Below are 22,883 nucleotides of genomic sequence, written 5' to 3'. Positions count from 1 at the left end.
TCTCTTTACCTTCTTCTCGCTGCTTGTAATCCCTGCGGGGCCACGTGGCCACTCGGCCTCATCCTGTTAGCCACCTGCTGGACCCTCATCTGTCAGCTGAACAAACTTGGGGATCTGCCAAACTGGCCTGGACCAGAGGACTATACACCCCCACAGTTTGGCCCAAGTTAACACCGACACCAAGCCTCTTTGTGCGGCCTCTGCGTGTCACTGTGCGACTGCCTAACTCTCTCGGTTTAGATTCCTCCTTCCAGTGTGCCCACGGCAAATCCCTGCCTCCCAGACCCGTGAACTTGGGTGTCAAATGAGGTCAGCACTGCAGTTTAGTTCTGCACAAATAACAATGTGCATTCTTACTCCTGCTGCAAAATTCAGCCTTTAAGGCCCCTTTTCTGACTCTCTAGTGTCCACATTTGACCCTGCTCCTTCCTTTCTCCTTTTATCTGCTGTGTTACCCGTGAGCCTACGGACAAATTAACCCCGACACCACCTCTTCAAATGCCCACGTACACTGCGAATAAGAGACTCTTCTCAGATCCAGAGATAATTTGACAGATATGCAAAAAGACAGGATCAGGATCTTCTCTCTCTCTCTGCAGGTTCTGGTGCCGAGGGTGGTGACTGTGTAGGAAGAAGTAAACAGAGACAGTGGAGGAGTGTGTGGCCTCTCATGTTGTGGTGCATCAGGGTGGGAAGGCTCCATGTTGTTAGTCTCCACCCTCACCTCTTTTCTGTGAAGAGGATTAGCAGCCCCTGTTGCTTGGTACCAATTTGCAGTGAATAAGCCCTCATCCACCCGGGCTGTTTGCTGACACAGTAAACTGAACCTTGAACTAACGATTGTGGGGGTTGCTGAAGATGTCGTGGCTTTTACACGTCGGCAAACAATTTCCTGTGTACCTCTCGAGCGGATAAGGAGCAGTCACCGACTTTGTCTGTTTGGAGTTTGGTGCTGGGCAGGTGCACCGGGGCTTTAGAGGAAATTATGTCACGTGTGTGAACGTCCACAACAGAGCAGTTGTGAGCTGTAGAACCAAAACAATGAGCTGAAATGCTCTGTAGAGTGGTGGGCAACAGCAGAGTCCGATCAGACAGAGTCACATTAGACACATTAGTGCAGCTTCAACCCTTCAAGAGAAGGAGAGAGGATGCACAGTTTTCTCTGCCGTCTGCCGAGGTTTGTGCTTTTCAAGTCAATTTTTGTGTGTTCGCAACATGTTTCCGACCTCTCTCCCGTGTTTCTGTTCGGAAAGCTCACAAATGAGGTCCAACTTTAGTTACGTGCAGAGGTAAGTTCTCGGTTCGAATCCCAGCTCGATCGGGGCCTTTCTGTGTGGGGTTTACAAAACAGAGTTCAGACTGGTGAGTCCTTCGCACACTTTGCATTTGTTATTCATTTAAATCCGATCATTCCAGTTTATAACCTTGACCCAAATCCTTCAGGATTACAGTCAGGGTCACAGATCAGGTATCGGTCAAACAGAGATTTCATGCTCGTGCTGAGAATTAACAGGAAATTTGACATCAAGTCCTGTGTGTTATGTTCAAGTCTAAAACTAGTTGACACTAATGCAACACCGATCACTGTTGAATTTGAGCATCATTTATGCATGAAAGCAGCCTAACCTTGCAGCCGGTTCTTGTAGATTAATAATGTATTTTTAACTTCATTGTATATTCATGAGCCACTTTGATATTTCTCCCCAGATAAACAAAACCTTGTCAGTCTGGAGCAGGATTTTAGTCTGACAAGCTTGACCTTCTCCCACGTGGCTGATGACTTGAATCATTGTCCAATTAGAGGGGTTTGTTTAAATTATGCAGCATGGGGGAAAGTGGTACTTGCCATCTGTCAGAAGGGGTTATTTCATCAGGGACAGAGGCAGGGTGTCTCTGGCTGGAAGAGTCTGCTACAGCAAAAGGCACCTCTGCTGCTGCAGCCATCATCTGCACAGTAAGTTACGGATGTGGAATGTGTAGTATTGCTGCCATTAGCATGTCATTGTTATTTCTCTGTGCCGCTGACAGCAGTGGCCGGAGGGAATTTGTTTTCAGGTTGTCTGAACGTCCTTTGGAACACGATATCTCAAGAGAGGGAATTCCCTCAAATTTTGTCTTAAATTAGACTCGGGGATTCGATTTTGGTCATCAAAGGCCAAAGTGGAAGCTCCCTGTGTCCTCCCAAAACAAACTTGTTTCCTTATGTGATAGTTCAGGAATCCTTACAAATTTGATACAAACATTCATGGATGAACAGATAAAAATGTGTCTGTCAAAGGTCAAACCTGAAGGTCAGTGACTTCAAACAATCATGTTGTTGGTGTCTTGACCACGATATCTCAAGTCTGTCACTTGGACTCAAAGAGGAACTGATTAAATTTTAGTTATCAAAAGGTATAGTTGATCTTATATTATTGTGTTGCAATGAAACTTTACCGGTTTACAACCACAGAGCGGTTTTATGTTATGATTTAACACAACACCTTTGAAAGCAATTGTTCATTTTGATCATTAATGCAATGGATGTAAAAGTTCCTTTTCATAATGTCTAAATGTCTGGAAGTCACTACCACTATAAAAGAAAAGTCTAAGGAGTAAAACCACTCAAATTAAGTTTCCTGATGAAGACAAAACACAGCACAACACAATTTGAGTTAAGACCTGAATCTGACCTTCTTGCTTCAATTCACCAAATTAAACCATAGAAAAGTGTGATTTATGTGAAAAGAGGAAGTGAAATCGATTCACAGAAACAATCAACCAAGTGAAAGCAAACTGGGGAACATTTTTTCTTATCTGTTAAATTTAATTGAAAACATTCTCATTCAGTGTTAACTGAGACAGAAACTAAATTCAGGGACAAAAAGAATAAAGTCAAACTCTTTCTAACAGTTATTATCATTAAAGTAGCAGTGACTGTTGTCTCAGCTTCTGACTCTTCTGAAGTTCATTCAATTTGATATACGTATTAATATATAAATCACATATTGTATATTGATTTCAGTATATCATAGAAATTGATAGACATATATAAGGATAAGGATATAAGGAAAACAAAGCTACATGTAATCTTTAACTTTGGAATGAAATCAAAAATGTTCATCTCTCGTATTTTCAATTTAACCTGTTTTGTTTTCAGAATTACCCATCATTCATCCACCCACTATATAAATTCAGTTAGTATTATTAATAATATTATTGTTGTTATTTTCTATACCAGTTGTTCTTTGAGGGAAGTAGTGGAGTTTGAGCCAAACCCGGTTGACATTGGCTGACAGACGGGTACAACTTGGAAAGGTCACTGTATCAACAGGGCCAACATACAGAGACATGTCTGTGGCTTGTGGAAAGAAGCTGGAGAACCTGGGAAGCCCACACAGACATGGGGAGAACATGCAAACTCCACAAAGAAGTGATGCAGCCGAACCAGGATTCAAACTAAGAACCTTCTTCTCATATAAACATTCAATCATTGTCATATTTTTTATTCAATATTAGATAAAGTTCAGTATCTGTACACTTTAGTTGGTTTAGGTTTAAAATGAACGCTTTACTTTCTTTACATCTGTTCCACACTCTGCCTCTGTAGAGCAGCGAGGCACGAGAAAACCTCCTAAGATTAACGACGTATAAAAACCCATGTGATTCACTCCCAGGTTTAACCTTCCCTTGAAGAGCGGAGAAAGACGAGTACCCGGGGCCTAACAGTCTAATATTAGTCATGTTCGTCGTAATGCTCCTCTTTGGGAAAATCCACTCTGGGCTGATTATCAGCGTGATCCACTCTTCTACACCTGCGGCAGTGAAAGTGCCATTGCCAGCACATGGCACTGTGTGCCTGTGCCAACATCAACTCTGTGACCTGGTGCTGGAGTTCATACGTGAGGAAGTTCCTACTGCGCCATAATCTGTGATGAAGATGTGTTTGTATGGCAGCCAACAGTGTAAAGGTCACCTCTGGCTGCATGTATCATGGAGAACTGTCAGGATTGCGCAGTGGCGGCAACTGAGCTCTAGATGAGAAGACATTTAATTCTGCATTTGAACACTTTTAAAAGTAGAAGTTATCTGTATGAGGAATTTTAGGATTTTAACTTCCTTGGTTGAAAATTCTGTAACGGAATCCGCCCATGGTAGATATTTCAATACATTTAATTTTAGTGTTTGCCTAAATCCAACCAATCAGGGGGGGGGGGGGGGGATTGCACAACCACCACCAGAGGGCAGCATGTTTAACTGTCCCATCCATAGACTGTGCATAAAGATGGACGAGGTGACAGTTCCCCCAAAAGTGAAGCCAAAGCATCTTGATAGCCACCTGGTGGCTGGCTGCAGTATAGGTCATAAGTCATAGTGTTAATGAATGGGACATGAGCCAAACAAAAAAGTCAAAGAAAATGTTGTGAATATATATATTTAAATTTTCTCAAGGATAGTTTGTCATTTTTTAGCAAAGCTAAGTGTTAGCTAATTACAATATTTTTTTGGTTTTAATTAGTTATTTGATGCTATGAAAATAGGGTGAATCATCATGAAAAAAAAAAACTGAACACTAAAAGGATACATTTTAAATCTATGCATGTCAGTATTTAATTTCATTATAGATAGATTTCATTTTGGAAGTAATCGTCTCCTGGTGGTTAATGATGCAGGCACAGTAGTATAGTGTGAGTGCAATGTAAAACGCATCAGTCGTTTTTTCCTGCGTTGAGAGAGCTGGAAACAGAAAGCGTCGAGAGACAAACAGATGTATGGAGTCAAACTAGGGGACGTTAGAATTATATGGTCAGGCATCCCAGAATGCATCACTTCTGATGGTCAGAGTACTGGTCAAAGCAATCAGGAGAAATCTTATACATCAGTCTGATTTAAACTCAAAGGAGCTCCGTAATTCTTGGCTCTCTAAGGCATTTTCAAATCTAAAATGTCGTCTATCCTCACCATCCAGAGAGGATTGAAACCCGAAACACACTTAAACATTTTGTCATTGACACATTATTGGGCACCAGTGCTATATAAACAGATGACAGCATGACGCTGGTAAAAAACAAAAGCTGACAACATTGTGATTGTGATGGATTGCCAAGTATGCAACCTTGTAGTCTAATATCCGATTCTCAGGCCACAGGCAACATAAATTAATGGGAACAATATGCTCTCTGGAATATGAAAGATACAGCAGCCTTTGCTGTTGAACATTATCAACTATAAAATAAAATATTCAATGTTTATAAAAAACAGGAAAGCCAAATCCCACAGGAACACTGGTGAGCCTCAATGGTCCAATCTGGTTTAGAAAATAATAACTTTGCTTTTGAAAAGCATTATAAATGTACACACCATACAAATGGAACGTAGTGGAAACGACTTTGGATGGCTGGCGTCAGAGTGCAAATTATAAGCGCCATATACTCTGTGAGCTTAACAGTCTGTGACAAGTATGAAGGTCCTGCAATTTGTTCCTCCCCCTAATAGAAAAGAGCTGAATATGTGCGTCACACATTGAGACGTAGCCGTTTATTATCCACGAATAAGAAGATGGGAAGTGATGCTTCTCCATGTTGGTTAGAAATGACTCAACATCGTGTGACAATCCTAAACCAAGTGTTATGCCCCCCCACAAGAAAAACAAAACCTGGTACTCAGGGGCCACTGCTGGGGAAGCGAACCAAACACTTAAAACTGCAACAAAACTAACTAAATGGGTCCTTGGGTTCTAAAAGGTAAGAGTCACAGAGAATAAAAGGGCAGGTGGTAAACAACAACGGTCAAACAACAAATTCTTAGCAAAACCAACAACGCAAAACCAACAACACAAACTCAGAGAACCAACTGAAGGTGTTGATCCTCTGACAGCAAACAACCAACTGAACAAGGAAGTGAAACCTCCTTATAAAGCCTCCAGTCTCAGCTCATTGCCACCAGCTGAGGGAGGTTCCAGCTGCATCCCATTGCTCCTGATCACCAAACTCGAGGTTTCAAAACAACAGCTCACGAACCAATGGCTGACTTCACGGCAGGTTGCCACTTGATCAAAACACAAGCAGACACAAACATCCAAACATGTCAAGGTAAAAGCTCATGATGTAAATGCTGCAGAGGGACAAAACACACACACACACACACACACACACTTACGGTTTTCCAAAACTAATCAGATTAAATATTGAAGCCTGCTGCAGCTCTGAAAAGACAACGATGAGTTCCATACATACACCCGGGACCTCTCTCCTGAACGAGCATGTGAAGAAACCTCTGATTGAAACGACTTTAAGATCAGTAAATAAACGAGCTATTACAGATGTCACATGCAATGAAAGGCTCCTGTCACTTTGAGGGTTTTTACTCAGTGTTCTCTGTAGTTGAGAGATGGAAGTCTAGAGAGGAATCACTCATGTCTTCCACGTAAGAGGTGGCAGCGTATGGGCCCAGGAGAGAAGAAGCGGAAGAGGAGTTAAAAGGCTGCGTTCCCATGCTGGCAAGAGGAGGATGGAACCGTGACTCCTGGTATCCAGCGAAATGGAGCCTGTTTATCATTTTCCCGGTGGGAGACTTCATTTTATCTGTTAGAAACCGAGCAGAGCAGCAGGAAAGGCAGGGATAGAGGACGGGTGGGGGGAGATATGGGGAGACAAAGAAATTAAAGAGGGAAAATGGAGAACGGGCGAGGGGAAGACACAGGGGAGGAAGAGAGGGAAAGAGTAAGGCACGATGAAGGGGCAGACAGCGGAGGGAGGAGAAGATGGGGAAAAGAAGTAGGATGAACGTGTAGAAAGATTTTGTGAAGGGGGGACAAAGAGAGGGGGGGGGCTGGGAGAGAGTCAGAGAAGGAGGTCAGGTCAATTGACATCAGGGATGCATTTCTGTCCCGGCATATTAATCCACACCTGCCTAGAGCCAACGGCAGCATAACAGAGGCAGCACAGGAACCATGACTCAACTGCAAAATTAAAAGCTGTCAAAATGGCCTCAGCCACGGTGCAGGTACCACCGGTCCATGATAGAGATGTTTACAGCACGAATCACATCCACAGACTGATGTGATGCACCCATTTCATCAATGTCTGTTATCAGAATCACACAAAAACTACTGAACTGATATTATTGAAGCTTGGTGGAAGGGAGGGGTATGTGCCAATGAAGAACCCATTCACTTTTGGTGTGACGACTCATGGACACTATGAGGACACATCCTACGTAGGACCTGGTCTACGCAGCTGACGTCGGCTATATCATCGGCCACATAGACCGTGTGAGACGGTCTGGTCTACTTAGCAGCAGAGCTATGACATTTTTTTTCTTTTAAACATATGTACCATTAGCTGATCGGTTGAGTACTTACATTAAAAAAATGTAATGTCTGACGTTTTTTCGCCTCACTTGCTGCTGCCATTGCCTCTTTGAAAAACAGTTTGTCACAGAAGAGCAATGAATCATGGGATATGTTGGGACGGGAAGGATCCACCTAGTGGAGCTTCCGTTGCTCGGGGGTGTAAGGACACATTTGTCGGAGTCTTCGATTCGGGACAGTCTAGTCGCGCAGTTGGGACACAATCACTCTTCAAATGCAACCTCTGAAGGAATTGAGACACAGCTTTTGTACTGTACTCAACTTTATTTTATTTTATTAATGTTCTCTGTGTGTTGACCCTGTGATACGCTGACAAACAAAGGGTGTACACTGCCTCTCGCCTAATGTCAGCTGGGATTGGCTCTGTCGTGTAGAGTGGTAACACCTTTGATGAAATTTGGTGCCGATCTGGATACATGTATATGAATATGATGATAACATAGCCAATCAGTTATGCGCTCTTCATGTGCCATTCTACTTTATGTGTGGATTTGATCATGTGGGCATTTTGTGTGTGTTTACTTTGAGATTAAGTGGATCAGACATTTGTAATCACGTACTTCAGAGCTCCTGCTATGTCCGCAGATGCTCAGTGTTTCTCCCTGCATTTGATTTATACATAGTGAAGCGGCCACGTAGGTTTTCTTATGCTTATGGAAATTTAAGAAACACGAGCACCTGTCAGGACGCAAAAATAAAAGTGCCCTGAATCTTAACCTTCCACTGAGCATTTACACGACATCACAGAATACTGATTATCCACAAAGGCACTCAAGACTTACTCACAAAAATAGACTTTTTAAGAATTATGTTTGGATTCAGTTGACCTTTTGATCTCGAGTCCATTCTTGTTTCTTTAAATGTGACGTCTGGATACCGACCAGAACCTTTCAGATGTTACACAGGGACAAATATATTCACTTCAGACTCTTGAGGACCATGTGACTATGTGATTTTCTTCACTCGTACTGAGCTGCACAGCACTTTGAATAAACAGGTGACAGCTCTTTGTGCAGCAGCGGTGGTGCAGCTTCAGGGTTCTGTGGACTGAGTCCTGCAGCAGGTCTTTACTTTCAGTTTCAGTAAGAAAGACTATAGGCCAAACAATGCCCTTTAAATTTAATCAAGCTGCACTCAAAGATATCTGTCCCCTAAACGTGCCTAATAATTTTTTTTTATCAATATCCATGAATGATTCCCTGGAAAATGCCCTAAAAACCCACCTCTCAAAAAGAAATGACAGAGAGTGATGAAAAAATCTTGGCTCCATCTCTTTGTCCAGATCAACACCAACATTTAATAGCTTTCTTTCTCGGCCCATGTTCCTTCCACCAAGATACTTGGAAATCCATGATGAAAACATAACCTCTTCGGCTGAGGTGTGTGTAATTGTGTTTGCTCATACGTGGAGGCGGGGGGGTGGTAGTCTCTGGTCTGGCCACAGTCACCACTGCTCGATTTAATGAGGCCGTGAGTGCATGCGGCTGCACCTCAATGGATGCAGTGTTTTGTGTTGTTGTTTGAGGTTGTTTAAGCTCCATTTTTAGGTTAAATGAGTCTTATTATAGAATTTAAATATCAATCCTGTGTCAAATTGTCTGGCGCGAGCAGGAAGCTGGATTCAAAGCGAGACAGGAGGCTGCGATGGAGAGAGGCGAAAGTTGTTTATCGGAGTGACAAGAACCTCTGGGGTTTGTAGAAGAGGGAGAGGGGGGAAAAAAAACAGGCTGAATTAGGTTGTGTCAGGAAAATTTCATGCTAATAGCTTCAGTGACATTTTGTGGTGTTATTGCTTGTGAAAATGGGAAATTACAAACATGCAAGTCAAGTTTCCGTCCCAATGCACCGTCTCATGCTTAATATCAAAAGGTTAATAAACAATATGTAAATGATCCCCGAGGTGAGGGAGGAACCCTCATTTGTATTCTCAGAAGGCTCTCGGTGAAAAAGAAACCAGTTTTGTTTTTTATTTCCTATTATTCCTTATATTGTTTTATTATAGAACAAAGTATAATTCTGATTAAAGTAATATATTAAGTAGATATAAGAAAGGAATACATGTATGTAGCTGCATGTAAAATCCTGTCGCCTGAATGTGAAATGTTTTCTTTCATACCTAACGAATGAGTCGCTAAATCCAAATATATTCGCTGTATCTGGGTGGAGGAGGAGGAGGAGAGAGATGCACAGAGAAATCAAATGAACTCTGGGGCCATATTCCCTGTTGCAGCGGCCTGTGCACAGACAAAGTCCCAGTGAGCAATGGAAACATTCAACGTCGCAGGTCGCAGCAGGGTTTAGGGAATAAAGCTCGGTAAACAGCTGACGTGCTGAGGAAGTCGCTCACATTAGATCAAACACAGGGAGACATTGTTGCTTCAAGGATTTTATTTGTCCCAAACAGAGGAATTAAGTATTTTTCAATCTGCTGTATTGTAACAGCAACAGCCAGTTAATTTGTTTCAGTGTCGGTCCCCGTGCAGCTTTAGCAGGAACCCAAACTCAGCATGATTATTTTGTGTTTACGACCGATCAGACTCAGATAGGAGCGTTTTTCAATATTTATGTATACATATTTTAATATTGTTTTTATTGTCAACACCACCGTCATCAGTGTTTCACTCCTTCTTTATCCCTGTTTTATTCATTGTAATTCATTGTATCAGTACTTCCTGTTGCTTTTACCTGCTGGTCTCTCAGACTCAGAGACCAATTCAGAAACAGACTCTTTTATCCCTGCTGCCATTGGCCAGTTAACTCATTTCAAATAACTTGATGTGATTTTTTTTATAAATTAGTTTCATACAACTGCCCTCAACCTTTTTTATTTAACTCTGACAGGAAGTGCACATTGTTTTACTTCCAAAAGTAATACGCATTTAGTTATCTGTCACTGGACGGTGCATATATATGTCTATGTCTATATGCAATAAAATAAAAAAAACTAGTAAAAGAAAACTTTGCAGACAAATAAAGAGCATGTGATTCTTTAACATGTGAAAAATGTATTAAGACTGCACACTTTAATAAACCACACTTAAACTAACTAAAAGACATCTCCAGAAATCCCAGCTTTTTATGAAATACTGTGAGAAACTGAGTTAATCAGATTGGTTTTACCGTTGTTTCAATTCAGGTTGAAACAATTCAGGAGGCAGTTAGTCTCAGGCCTCGGAGGACGACTTAAAACGAGCTATGAGGTTTTTACATGCCCAATGTGCAGTTAAAGAAGGGACACCCAAATCTCTCACTGCGGTAATTGAGTGCCTATTATCAGAGATGCGTACGCAGCATGGATGGATGGATCATAACCTCAGCAGGACGCACACCTCCTCAGCCACCGCTACATCACTGCCTGATGCGATGGTGTTTTGCTTGTTACTCCAGAGTGGATGTTAAGTGTGATGGATTCACCGAGCTCCAGCGCTGATGGTTCCATAAACGCAGCCAGATCGGATCAACAGATACTCAGATTACTCAGTGGTCAAACCCAGCGTGTCTTCTAATTTCAGAGGAAGCCCCAGTGTAGGAGCGGCAGAGGAAGCGGCTGTGTTATCAGACGTACAGTGTAGCTGAGCTGGAGGAGAAGCTAATGCAAAGTGCTTTGAGCCTTTACACTAACCCACTTTGTTGGAAGGGAGAGAAAGTGCTTATGGCTGTGGATCTGCTTCGACGCATGGAGAGAGCATGCGTGACTGATGTTTGCAATTCATCACACACACACACACACACACACACATGCATACATAGAGCCGAGGTGTGTGACTCCACTGTCTAATTTTACCCCCACATCAGCAGATGTTGTGGAAAGTAGAAAAAAAATGTTTAGGTCTGCAAAAATACATTTTACCACCACCCACCATGTTACGTTTTTTGCTTGTTTTGTTGGTTGGTTTGTTTATATGTAAGCAAGAAGCCATTAAATTTTTGTGCGGACCTAAGAGATTTTTTTTTGATAGATATGGTAATTTTTCTACATTATCATTGATTTCACAGAGAATAATTAATGGATCTTGATGAACAAAGTGTTGTTTAGGGGACTGATATTTAAGAGTGCATGTGTGCAATTTGATGCAGATCCACATAAAAATCCAGATCTAGTGGATTTAAATGTAATTTCATGTTTTCGTCTTTTTACAGCTGCTGTGCGGTCACAAAAAGAGCCAGAATCTTAACACCGATGTGTCGTTGAGTAAACGTAACGTGGCCTGAGCTGGACGGCTTGTTTGAGTTTAAGTGGACTGTTGGCAGAGGTATGCACTCGACTGACTGCCATCCTAGGCTGTGGCTGTTATGGGGTTAACCATGCTGAGCTGTGCCTGAAGGAGCTATAACCTAATTTAGTGGTCATCATTTGAAAAGCACACATCCATCCATTCATTATCTATAACACTTATCCTCTGAGGGGTCACACAGGGGGTGGAGCCAATCACTGCTGACATTGGGCGAGAGGAGGGGCACAGCCGGGGCATGTCGCCAGTCCATCACAGGGCTGACACATGAAGACAAACATCCAGTCACACTCTTTAAGCAGATATATAGATTCTAAAATAATCAGCTAAATGTCCAAAGGTTGATTTTACAACTCATCACTACTGTTCTAGTCTTTAATAACAACCAGGTCCGTGTGTGGTGGTCACTGGCGTCAGAATCAGGATCGGTGAAAGCTAATATCAGAACCCATGTCTAATTGTTATTCACCCTCAATCTCCTTACCCACCCGTATCGCCTGATAGATTAAAGGCTGACTCGTTTTCCTTCCTTGTCAAGGTCAATTGCTTTCGCCTGGACGAGGTAATTTATGAAGAGCAGATTGACCCGTGTGTCCACCTTTTAAGCGACGAGTGCCGCAAACCGTCTTTAACCAGAAAGGGTGAAACAATAAAGAAGCTGAGCAAGGCTACTTTCAGTGAGACGATATTTTATAGGTTCATTATCAGTAGTTCAGCCTCAGTAGCTGTTACATCAGTTACGTCCTTCACTGCTGAGCGGACCCGTGGCAGAGCAGTAATGCAGCACACTCTGCTTATGGAAGGGGAAAAAAGGTGGTTGTATAATTATTGTATTTGCCTGAACGCTGCAATCATCCTGTGTCAACAACGGGATGATGTGTGTTTCCCTGTAGCTGGAGCTTCAGCGTCCTTATTTACTTATTTGGCAACACAAACGTGTTTGTTGAACATCGACAGTCTTCCCGCATGAAACATTTATCTAGATCTAGATCTATATATCTACAGATCAGCTCTGCTCCACTTCATCCGCTCCCTGTGTTCACAGGGACTCTGACATATGTACAGTACGAGCCCCCGTGCTACACAGGGTTTAATGATCTGGAAAAAATATTCAGACGCACACATTTTTAAAGGGGAACATTCATTTTACACATCAAAGTCTGTTTAGTTGTTGGGCATCACTACTGCATACATGAAAACAGCATAATGCAAATTATGATAAATGACGACAGGGGCGTTTTCACACCTCAAACTTTGGACCAAGGTTGTTATCTTTGTTACATGTTGACATTTGATAGTTGTGGGTTTACATTGGAATTAAGTGAGCACAGTAAAGACTTTTATATGACTTGTCATCATCACCTACGTGGACTGCGTCTATACTTGACACTGATTGGTCTGTAGATGGGCGTGACTCTGATGTCAGCTCGGCTAGGGAATGAAAGGACGAATGATTTGGTTGCGTTTAAGGGAGCCTTCAAATTGCAACAGCCTAGTAGCATCACTGTGACGGATCAGGGTGGTAGGGTTGTCGTATGGGGCAGGGAGGAACCCATTGAATTTTGGTGTGTGGATCCAGATCTGGGGGCGGATCAACATTGCAAGATGAGAGCGTTTTTTTTTTTTTACATTTTCAGTTTTCACAGGGAGTAATTACTGGATCTTGAAGAAATAAAATCAGGCATATTTAGGGAACTCATCTGAGAGCCATTCTGGATTAAATGGTTTTTCTATATTTACATTGTTTAATGTTTTTTCCTATTAAGTGGTAAATAGAAATTTGTCTCTAAATGAGTCTTTAAAAATACTTTTTTAAAGCTGAACGTTTCTTTTGGCTAAACGCTAAACTTTATATACTTAACTTCAAGGTGTACATCCCATAGAGGTTTCCTTATGTCCCTTACTCTGTAGGGACAATGCAATCTGATAGAAACACCACAATAATGTCAAGATGTCAACTTTATGTAGTATTCTCTTTTTATGTACATAATATATATCATAAGATGCACATGCTGTCATGTTAGTTCATCTCTCTATAAATGCCTGGAAAGCGCTGTGCTTTGAACATCTGCCTGCTCAGGTGCACTCATCTTTCATGCATGATGAGCCGTATGAAAATGCATAAATGGAGAGCCAAAGGGTGTGCGCATTTGCATGTGCATGGACAATATTGTGCTGTGAAGTACACACCACAAAGCATCACCCAATGCCGCTCGCACTGCTGACGTATTGAGCAGTGATGGCCGCTGACCACTCAGCTCGAGTCCTCCTCCGCCTGCAGGGAGGCAGCTGAGAAGATGGTGGAGAAGAGAGATCGAACCTCCATGGGACTCTCAGTCTCCACCAAACCTCATCCGGTCTCCTACAGTCAGGAGGAGCTGATGTGAAAGGTATGGAAGGCCATTTCTGCCAGGGAAAGAAAAACTAAAAACTAAAAATGCTAGGAGGAAATTATGAGATAGGAAAAAATAGGAGTCATAATTAAGACATATTAAGTTATGATTATGAAAGAGCAAAAACAATTATGAGATAGAAAGTCTAAAAATTATAGGATAGTAAGTTTAAACATTATGAGATAGTAAGTCATAGTTTTGAGATAAAAAGTTATTATTATTATTACAACTTTGAGATACTAAGTCGTTGTTTGAGTTAGTAAATCATTATTTTTAGTTAGTACAACAATATTTTAAAATATTACATCGTTACTTTGAGATATTTATGTCACTACTTAGAGATACTAAGTCATTACCTTGAGATACTAACTCATTATTTTGTTATATTTACGTCATTACTATTTATAGTCTATATAATTAAGATATTAGTCTATATAAGATATATCTTGAGAATGTTTCTCATTATGATGACTCACATGAGATTTTTCTTTTTATTCAACAACGTGGCAGAACTGATCTTCCATACCAAGCACAGTCCTCTGAATCTGATCTGTATTGTTTAATGCTGCACCACGTCTGCCAGAGCCTCAGGAGATGGTCGGATTTCATTTTCACATCATCTTGATCTTCTGGGGGCCATTATTATAATCTCTTATTAGATTTCAAGGTAGGGCCCAGTGCAAATCATCCTTGGGATTATCTGTGCTGCGTTCACATGAAAGAAACAACTCACTGCTGACCTGAATCAGGGACCATCTGCACTTTAACTTGAGAATAAAACTCTCACTCAAAAAGCAAATGTGCCGAAGAAGATTCTCGAAAGCCTTTTTATTATTGCACAGCATCTCTGGATGTGAACAGACGAATCCCTAAAACAACGTTTACTTTTTATTTCACATGATGCTGACGAACAATCAGCGTCACTTCAGTCGCTCTGAAGGCCGGAGCCCATCAGTCAAAGCAGCAAATCAGTCTCCGTCGCCATGAGGTGGCCAACCACATGTGAACATAACTTACTGTAGATACACATTTTATGTCAGAGCAAACAGAGCCCCCCACACACACACACACACACACACACACACACACACACACACACACACACACACACACACACACACACACACACACACACACACACACACGGTGATGTTTGTTCAGTAAAATTGAACTTATCATCAGTGTTCAGCTCTGCTGGGTAAATACAGTTTCTTTGTTTGACACATGGTATTGTGTGAATCTTTTCTTAGCGCCTGGTACAACAAGCCGACTTCAGGCTATTTTTTCAGCTGCATGAATGTCCCTCTCTAGATAAATAAGATAACCACAGGGCAACAGCGAGCAGGGCCTCGCCGTCCACCTACTGCACGTTATCATGTCACAGAACACACGGATGGAAAACTCACCGCCATCGAGTTTTTGAAAATATAAAACTACCACATTTTGTGCACAATGAAAAATGGATTCTGTGTCATTCAGCCATATTTTCATGAGAGTCTTCTGACTTATAAAAAGAAGGTTGATGGTCTCTGCTGCTCGCTCACACTCAGTCGTGGCGTGGGAATAACACGCACTGCAGCACCTTTCAAGTACAGAATGGACGCCAATTAAAAGCAGCTTTTATTCCAGCGTTTATTTTTCTACTATCTCCACCCACAGCTCTCCAAAAAGTGTCCAATCCTTCCAGGTCTGTTTTGTGCTTAATATTGATTTCCACTCAGGGTGGCCCATCAGCTGGAGAGAACATTTCTTCATGTTTTCTTTCTTGCAAGAATAAATACAAGGACGTTATGTGAAGGGATTTCACTCCACATTTTCTGTTTCTGTTTTATGAACCTGACATTTCAAATCTCCACACAGACGCCTGGAAATTGGTTGTTGTTCCATTGCATGCACAGCTTCTTTTTTTATATATATAAGAGTCTCAAAAATATTGTTTTCTTACTGCTCCATGTTTCATAGCTTTATATCCAAAAATAAAATGCATCAGCAGCTTTTACTGGAAACTGAGGGTCTGTTTTTCACCACCTGCAGCACCTGAAGCGCACAAGTTTTTGGAAAGCTTTCTTGAAGTCCTCGTTGGACATGGTGTATATGATGGGGTTGATGAGGGAGTTCAGGTACCCCAGCCAGGTGAAAAAGTCGAATAACTCGGGGATCAGACACGTGTCGCATGTGGCCACCACCAGCGTGTAAATGAAGAAGGGCAGCCAGCAGACGATGTACGCGCCGAGGATGATCCCCAAAGTTTTTGTGGCTTTTCTCTCTCTGGCCGCAGAAATCCGCTTCTTCTCCAGCAGCGCGTCCGACACCGTCACCTTCACCTGGTTGTCCCCGGCCGAGGAGCAGCTGTCGTGGGGGGGGCCGTCGTGTCTCCCGTACTGCAGCGAGGTCGTGGACGTCACGGAGCCGGGGGAGTTGGTGACCAGGTGCGCGGAGGTGAGTCTCTTCCCCACCTTCTTGGGGGACTGCTTCAGGATGCGCTTCCGAGCCTCCACGTAGATCCGCCCGTAGAGGACAATGAGCAGCAAGGTGGGGATGTAAAAAGCCCCGAAGGTCGAGTAGATGGTGTAGAAAATATGATCCGTGTTGACGCCGCAGCTCGTCAGCTCCTCCGCCTTCACCTGCCTCCAGAAGAGCGGCGGCAGGGAGATGGAGATGGCGATGACCCAGGCCGTGGCCACCATCCCGGCCGCGCGTGCCGGAGTGCGCTTTTTGGAGTAGTCCACCGCGTCCGTGATGGCCCAGTACCTATCCAGGGCGATTACGCACAGGTGGAGGATGGAGGCGGTGCAGCACGTTATGTCCGAGGAGAGCCAGATGTCGCACACGACTTGCCCCAGCGTCCAGGTGTGGATGACGGTGTACAGGACGCAGATGGGCATCACCAGGATGGACACGAGCAGGTCGGTGACGGCCAGGGAGGCGATGAGGAAGTTGGCAGGAGTTTGCAGCTTCTTCGACTGCGAGATCGTTGCAATGACGAACGCGTTGGATAAAGTGGTGGCCAGCGTGATGACGGACAGAAGCACCGCCAGGCTGATCTGGAAGGCGAGACTCTCTGCGCTCTCCTCCACGGCGGCGGAGGAAGCTGTGACGAAACTGTCGTTAGTGGCGTTCACCGGCTCGGTCGTCACGATGTGACCGGACAGCTCCATGACTTTTACTCACTTCTGGTCATATTTGAGATGTCTGACATTTACAAACGCCCTTTCTCCTGGTCAGCGTCGCCTCATCCGTACCATCCGGTCCCATTAAACACCACAACGAGTCTGGAACATGAAAATGGAATCATTTCATCCTCATTTTTCTTCTGATGGGCTACATCAGGGTTTTAATATGAAGCTGCAGACACGTGGAAGCAAATATCCATTCCCAACAGGAACTCAAACTTTTCCGTTTTTTAGCCATAAAAGAAAACTTCACACCAGCTGAGCGAGGCTGGTGCGTAAAAGACGAGCGCTGCGTCCTGATGTGCCAACATCTGGGAAGATGTCACAGATAATCCGCATGTGGGGCACAAGTTGTGCAGAGCTGCGTCTCCCCAGTCTCCCCTGTGGCTGAATGGGGAACCAGCCCAAAGTCTTGGTTTTATACACAGTCTGACATCAAACAAGCACCACTTATCACAGCCTTGTTTTTTTCCTCTCTCTCTCTGTCTATCTGCTGGGTCATAGTGCCCAGTGTGTCTCATTTGTCACATGTTAACTCATCTATAGGTTGAAATAAACTGCCTTCTATTACCACACCGGTCTCACCGCTTTCTATAAGTCACCATTTATATAGGCTGAGTGGGTTGTAACTAATGACTGATGCTTTACATGTCCTTTACGGACCTTCAGGGAGAAGAGCCCTTGGTCCCAGTCGGTTGAGTCTTTATTAGATGACATTAAGTCTTCGACAGTCAGTATTAATAACGTCGTATTTAAAGTGTTTCTCACTCTTTAGCTAATAGATCAACTGAAGTAATTTGCAACTGGAACGGCTCTCAGTCGAACACATACATGCACCAAGGGCAATAATCATTCACATTTAGGTCTATAGTTCTTATAATACAAAACAAAAGAGATACGCCTGATATTTTTAAATCAAGATTGAAATATGCCATGTTTCCAATGATGAAGAAAGTGGGGAAAAACAACTTCTGGAGCCACATCAACATGTAATGGTCTCCTGCAGACCCAGGCCTCATCCTTCTGTCGAGTTTGGTGGAAATCGGTTCTGTGTTTTTTTGCGTAATCCATCTAAGCAAATAAGCAGATGTGGGTGAAAACATAACCTCATTGGCAGAGGTTTTCATAAACTGAGCAAAAGAAAGACGTACAGATAAATAATATAAAATCTTGCACGTACAGTTATCAAACACAAGTCATTATTCGAGTTAACTGGTCGGACGCAATCACTTTTGTTATATTGTTTGATGCACGTTGATGCCATTTTTCCTTGTTCACCATTAGATTAAATGAGCAGCTGTATAGAAGACTGGAAATTCTTACATTTTATTCAATAAAATAAAAAGTTAGGGAAAAGTCAAATTAACAAATTTATAATGGAATGCTTGAATGTTGAAAAAACAATGCCACATCTACTGTATTTTGATCGGGGATAAGTCTCTGAGTCACAAGCAAGCATTTTTTTTAAATGATTAAGCTGTTGGTAACTGGTACACAGAAGTTTGTTTTTACAGGAGGTCAGAGGTCAAACGTCTGTATGAAAAGACAAAAAAAAAAAGAAAAATTAATATGAATCCTTAATGGTTCTTAACTTATCTAAATAATTTGTATTAGCATTTTAAATACTCCATGAAGGACGTCTTACACCATAGACATCATGTAACACAATAATGATGTCTCTTTTGATGTTTCATTGATGGAAGGTATCAGGTCGAGGGACTGTCATCACTTCTGATGTGTGAAAACCTCTGTCTGATATCGACGTGGGGGCAGTGACAGTTACACATGAACCTGTGAACCTCTCGTCCTCGCTCAGTGCATCGTTCAGTGTCACGTTCTCAAGGTCACTCTCTGAGCCTGCAGTCGACCAATCGTCTGCTCAAGAGCCAAGGTCAATCCTGTGAATTTGTAGTCCTGTAAATCATGCAATCGGACTGTGAATCCTCTTCCACACACACACACACACACACACACCACACACCACACACCACACACACACACACACACGCACACAAACACATCAATAAGTCTTCAAACTGAAGAGCTTAAACAACAAAGAAATTCATCTGCAGTCATACATTCTTCTTATTTCATCTAAAGCTGCTGTAGAGATCATATCTCCTCTTCTATTTTGATTACTTTACTCCTCAGAATTTTTTTATTTAAATCAGCATGTCACTTATATTGTGTCCAGTATTGTTCAGAATCACATTTAGTCTTAGTCTAAATCCACGCTGCTACGCTTTGTTTGAAAACGCATGACCTCTTCACCTGATGCGTCCACACTGCTCTGTGATTTTATCCCTGTTTGTCCCGTTTTAGTTTGGAAACTGTTTGAAACCATGTGGTTTTGCTAAGAGATGGAATTTGTAGTTGTAGTTGTAGTAAATTCTTGAAAACATATTATTTCTATGGGTCCTGTCATCTCAGTTGTAAAATCCTATGCAAGTTTCCGAAGGTTGTAAAGTTTATAATTCAGCTGCAGGAGTCAACACATTCATTTTACATGCACTTAAGATATTTATTGATTCACATCACTAAGATGATGTTTTATCATTCTGACCTGTTCGGACGTTTCTGCCTTGTCAGCAGAATAGAGTTCATATTTTCCCTTCCTAGATGTCAGTTGTTCCTCAGAAGTGAAACTAACTTTTGTAATAAATAAGAAACTTCAGACAAGCTCATAAAACAACCGTGCTCATATATAGTGTGAAACACTTCAGTGGCATTAAGAGTTTGATGCAGCATGAAGGTATCTCACAGAGGTGCAAATTAACGATGCAGTCATCTGATCTCACTGGAGGTTTAACAAATAATCGACAGTCTGTCAAAAAACGTGTGCAGGGCGGAGTGTTTCCGCAGAGGGGAGATGTAGGGAGCGCCACCTCTGGGAAGCAGGGTCAAATTGTTCTATCGTTGAATACGGATGCTTATTCAGCTAAATTATGATATGAAGTGATTAGAATTCAAAGGTCAAAGGTCAAATGTCACTATGACATCATATGATTGTCAATATGTCCGAATCAGCTGCAGGGACTGAAACTGGCGGGTCGGTGGTGGGAAAACAACCACAGGGCAGTTATTCTGGTTCCTACATAAAATCTTCAATTTGTACCCACTTACAATTGCATTAACAAATTACAATAGAGATTTATGGTTTAAAAATGCATTTCGCATATCTTAATCTCCTTCTCCAGGGAGACTGGACATTACAGAGCACTGTGAAATCTCTTTTATTGATTCAAACATCACATCCCAGGTAATTGTGTTTGCTGGAAATGAATTCTTTCTGGGGAGACCACAGCTGTCACAGAGAGGGTTTACAAGGACGGTGCTGATTATACAGAATGCTTTTCACCCACTGGACCCCCCACGTTTGTTCATACGTACACATGCTGGTAAAGTCATTCTATGTCCTCGCCCGTCAGTGTTGCTATGCCCTTAAATTCCCCCTGCAGGCTGTGACAAAACGCCTCGTCCATCTGTATCCAGGCTCAGCAGAGAGGATCGTCAGACCCTCCTCTGGGTTCATGGTCGTAGCCCTTGACTGACTGTGACTGTCTGGCACAGCTAATGCACACGGCTCTGGACACAACACGGACACCATTACCACTGTTTGCACACAAAAACATGCCCTTCTCTTTTTTCAGACCCGCTTTTTATCTCAGTCAGAAAACCTGTCCTGCAGCAACACACAACAACAGGCCGAGGTGCTGCACCGGTTCTGCTCTAAACCCAGGTTTTATTAGATGCAATGGGCCGTAGCTGCAAACTCAGACTGCAGGGGGAAAGCAGGGAAACTTGCAAAACTTAAAAAAGTTGTTCGTGAACGACTAAATTGGACGAAAAACACACGAAAACTATATTACTTGAGTCTGAAAGTGAAGTTTTCATTTCTTTCAGAGTTTTCTGTGTGAGTGACCCAGTTCATCATCATCATCAGCAGCGTATCTGAGACTCTGCTTCTGTTATCATCGCTGCAGCTCTGCAGATGAACTACAACCAGTCTCACACTGGCCCTGAAAGCAAGGTAATAAGGTATCCAGCAGGCCGGGATGTCAACACATGATACCATGAAGATTTTGTTTTAAAAGTTATTATTTATGTCGGAAAAGTGGAAAAAACATATCGAAAAAATTCTGGAAAAAATTGATTTTTCTTAATATTCCCAGAAAAATAGTTGAAAATACTGAATAAGTATCAATATTGTTAATGGTTTTAAACACACTCATGCACACACACATGCACACACACACACATACAGTATATAACTTTGCAGTTGCATTTTCATCTTACAGCCGAGCAGAAGAAAAATCAATGTCTATATTCTGGCACATGATTGTTACAAAGTGTTTATCGTCATGAGCTCGTTTGGTAAATGGATCTGGTTTTTCCCAGGAAGGAGACAAGACACTTGTTGGTATTGACTGTAATCGACTGGATATCTGCAGCACAAGACGTCTGAGAACTGCGCAGTATGTTACGTTCCAAGTTTTTAACATTTTGGCAAGACTTTTCTAAAACTCACGATGACAGCCTGTTGTTGGCCTTTTATTTATTGTGCTCATCTCCTTCGCTCCTTGATAACTGACAGCTGCAGCAACTAAGACCAAGTAGGGCAAAAAGAAATCAGGGCAGATCCCTCGTTGTTATGAGATTCAACCCCCCCCTCTCCGTCTACCTAAAACCATCACTGCAGGGAACAGACTCGTCTTACCCAAGTTAATGAAGTGAAACAGGGAATGACCAGGCAGAGCAGCTGGGTCAGCCATGTTTGGAATCTGGATCATATATGTACTTGTGTAGCTGGAGCCGATCTGGACTCAGCAGCATCGTTTGTATTTGCCTCCCAAACTGCATCTGTATCATGTTCATCGTAGTAAAACACACTTGTCTCACTTCACTAGCATAATGTCAAACAAACAGGGTTTTAGGTCATTTCCAATAAAGTCAAAAGTTAGATGTGTCTCGTTTAAATTACAGAACAGTGCAACCACTACCAATCATTTCTAAATGTCAGATGAATAATGAATATTTAGTGAAACTGCCTGAAAGATTGTTTTTATTATGCATGATTTACATAAATGTTTTGGTGTTTTTTTATGTTTTGTTGTGAAGCAAGACAAAACAAGAAAACAAGTGACACTCAGGATTGAGACAAGGAGGGAGGACACACAAGAAACTGATTACAGACCATGTGTTAAGAATACTGGGGAGAAACTAGGGGGCTGTGGGTGAGTTTATGTCGTGTTGTGGGGGTGCAGGGGTTCACACTTTCTCCTCACAAGAAGGTCCCAGGTTCGGCCAGGGTCTTTATTTGTTGTGTTTCTCCAGGTGGGATTGGGCCATGGTGCAAAGACATTCAGATTGGGACTGTCACTGTACCCCGTCAACTGGGATTAGCTTCAGCTCCTGTCTTAACCCATAAAGGAATAGATAACGAATGGATGGAAGTACGTGCTGCTATAAATACTTAAGTGCTCTTACGTGAGTGAAATCTTAGAGCAGAACTTTTTTCTTTTACAGTGTAGCACACAATGTTTTCCTTCTCGGCTGCTGTGTATAGTCTGAAAGCTGCACTGAAGCACAATGAGAGATTCAGAATATAGGACACATGTTGAGTTGGACAACCCGTCCCGCTGCAGTGCGGCTCACACGACATATGGTGCCTGCTGCTCCGCCAGTCAGCTCTCAAAGGTCCCCTGCTAAAAATGTATCGGGAGGGATATGGGCT

The 22,883-nt window shown here is 42.4% G+C and overlaps 1 protein-coding gene across 1 annotated transcript; it reads right to left on the bottom strand.

Moving 5' to 3' along the window:
- Positions 1-14,789: 14,789 nt before the first annotated feature.
- On the bottom strand, positions 14,790-17,700 carry htr1b (5-hydroxytryptamine (serotonin) receptor 1B). The gene has a single exon (XM_034577076.1). It carries the CDS (start codon positions 17,132-17,134, stop codon positions 15,998-16,000), a length of 1,137 nt encoding a protein of 378 aa, XP_034432967.1. The 5' UTR covers positions 17,135-17,700; the 3' UTR covers positions 14,790-15,997.
- Between the last annotated feature and the right edge of the window lie 5,183 nt (positions 17,701-22,883).

Source organism: Hippoglossus hippoglossus, chromosome 22 (genome assembly GCF_009819705.1).
Source record: "Hippoglossus hippoglossus isolate fHipHip1 chromosome 22, fHipHip1.pri, whole genome shotgun sequence".
Taxonomy (NCBI): Eukaryota; Metazoa; Chordata; class Actinopteri; order Pleuronectiformes; family Pleuronectidae; genus Hippoglossus; species Hippoglossus hippoglossus.
The sequence above is the reverse complement of the archived record's forward strand: the minus strand, read 5'-3'. Positions and strand labels throughout refer to the sequence as shown.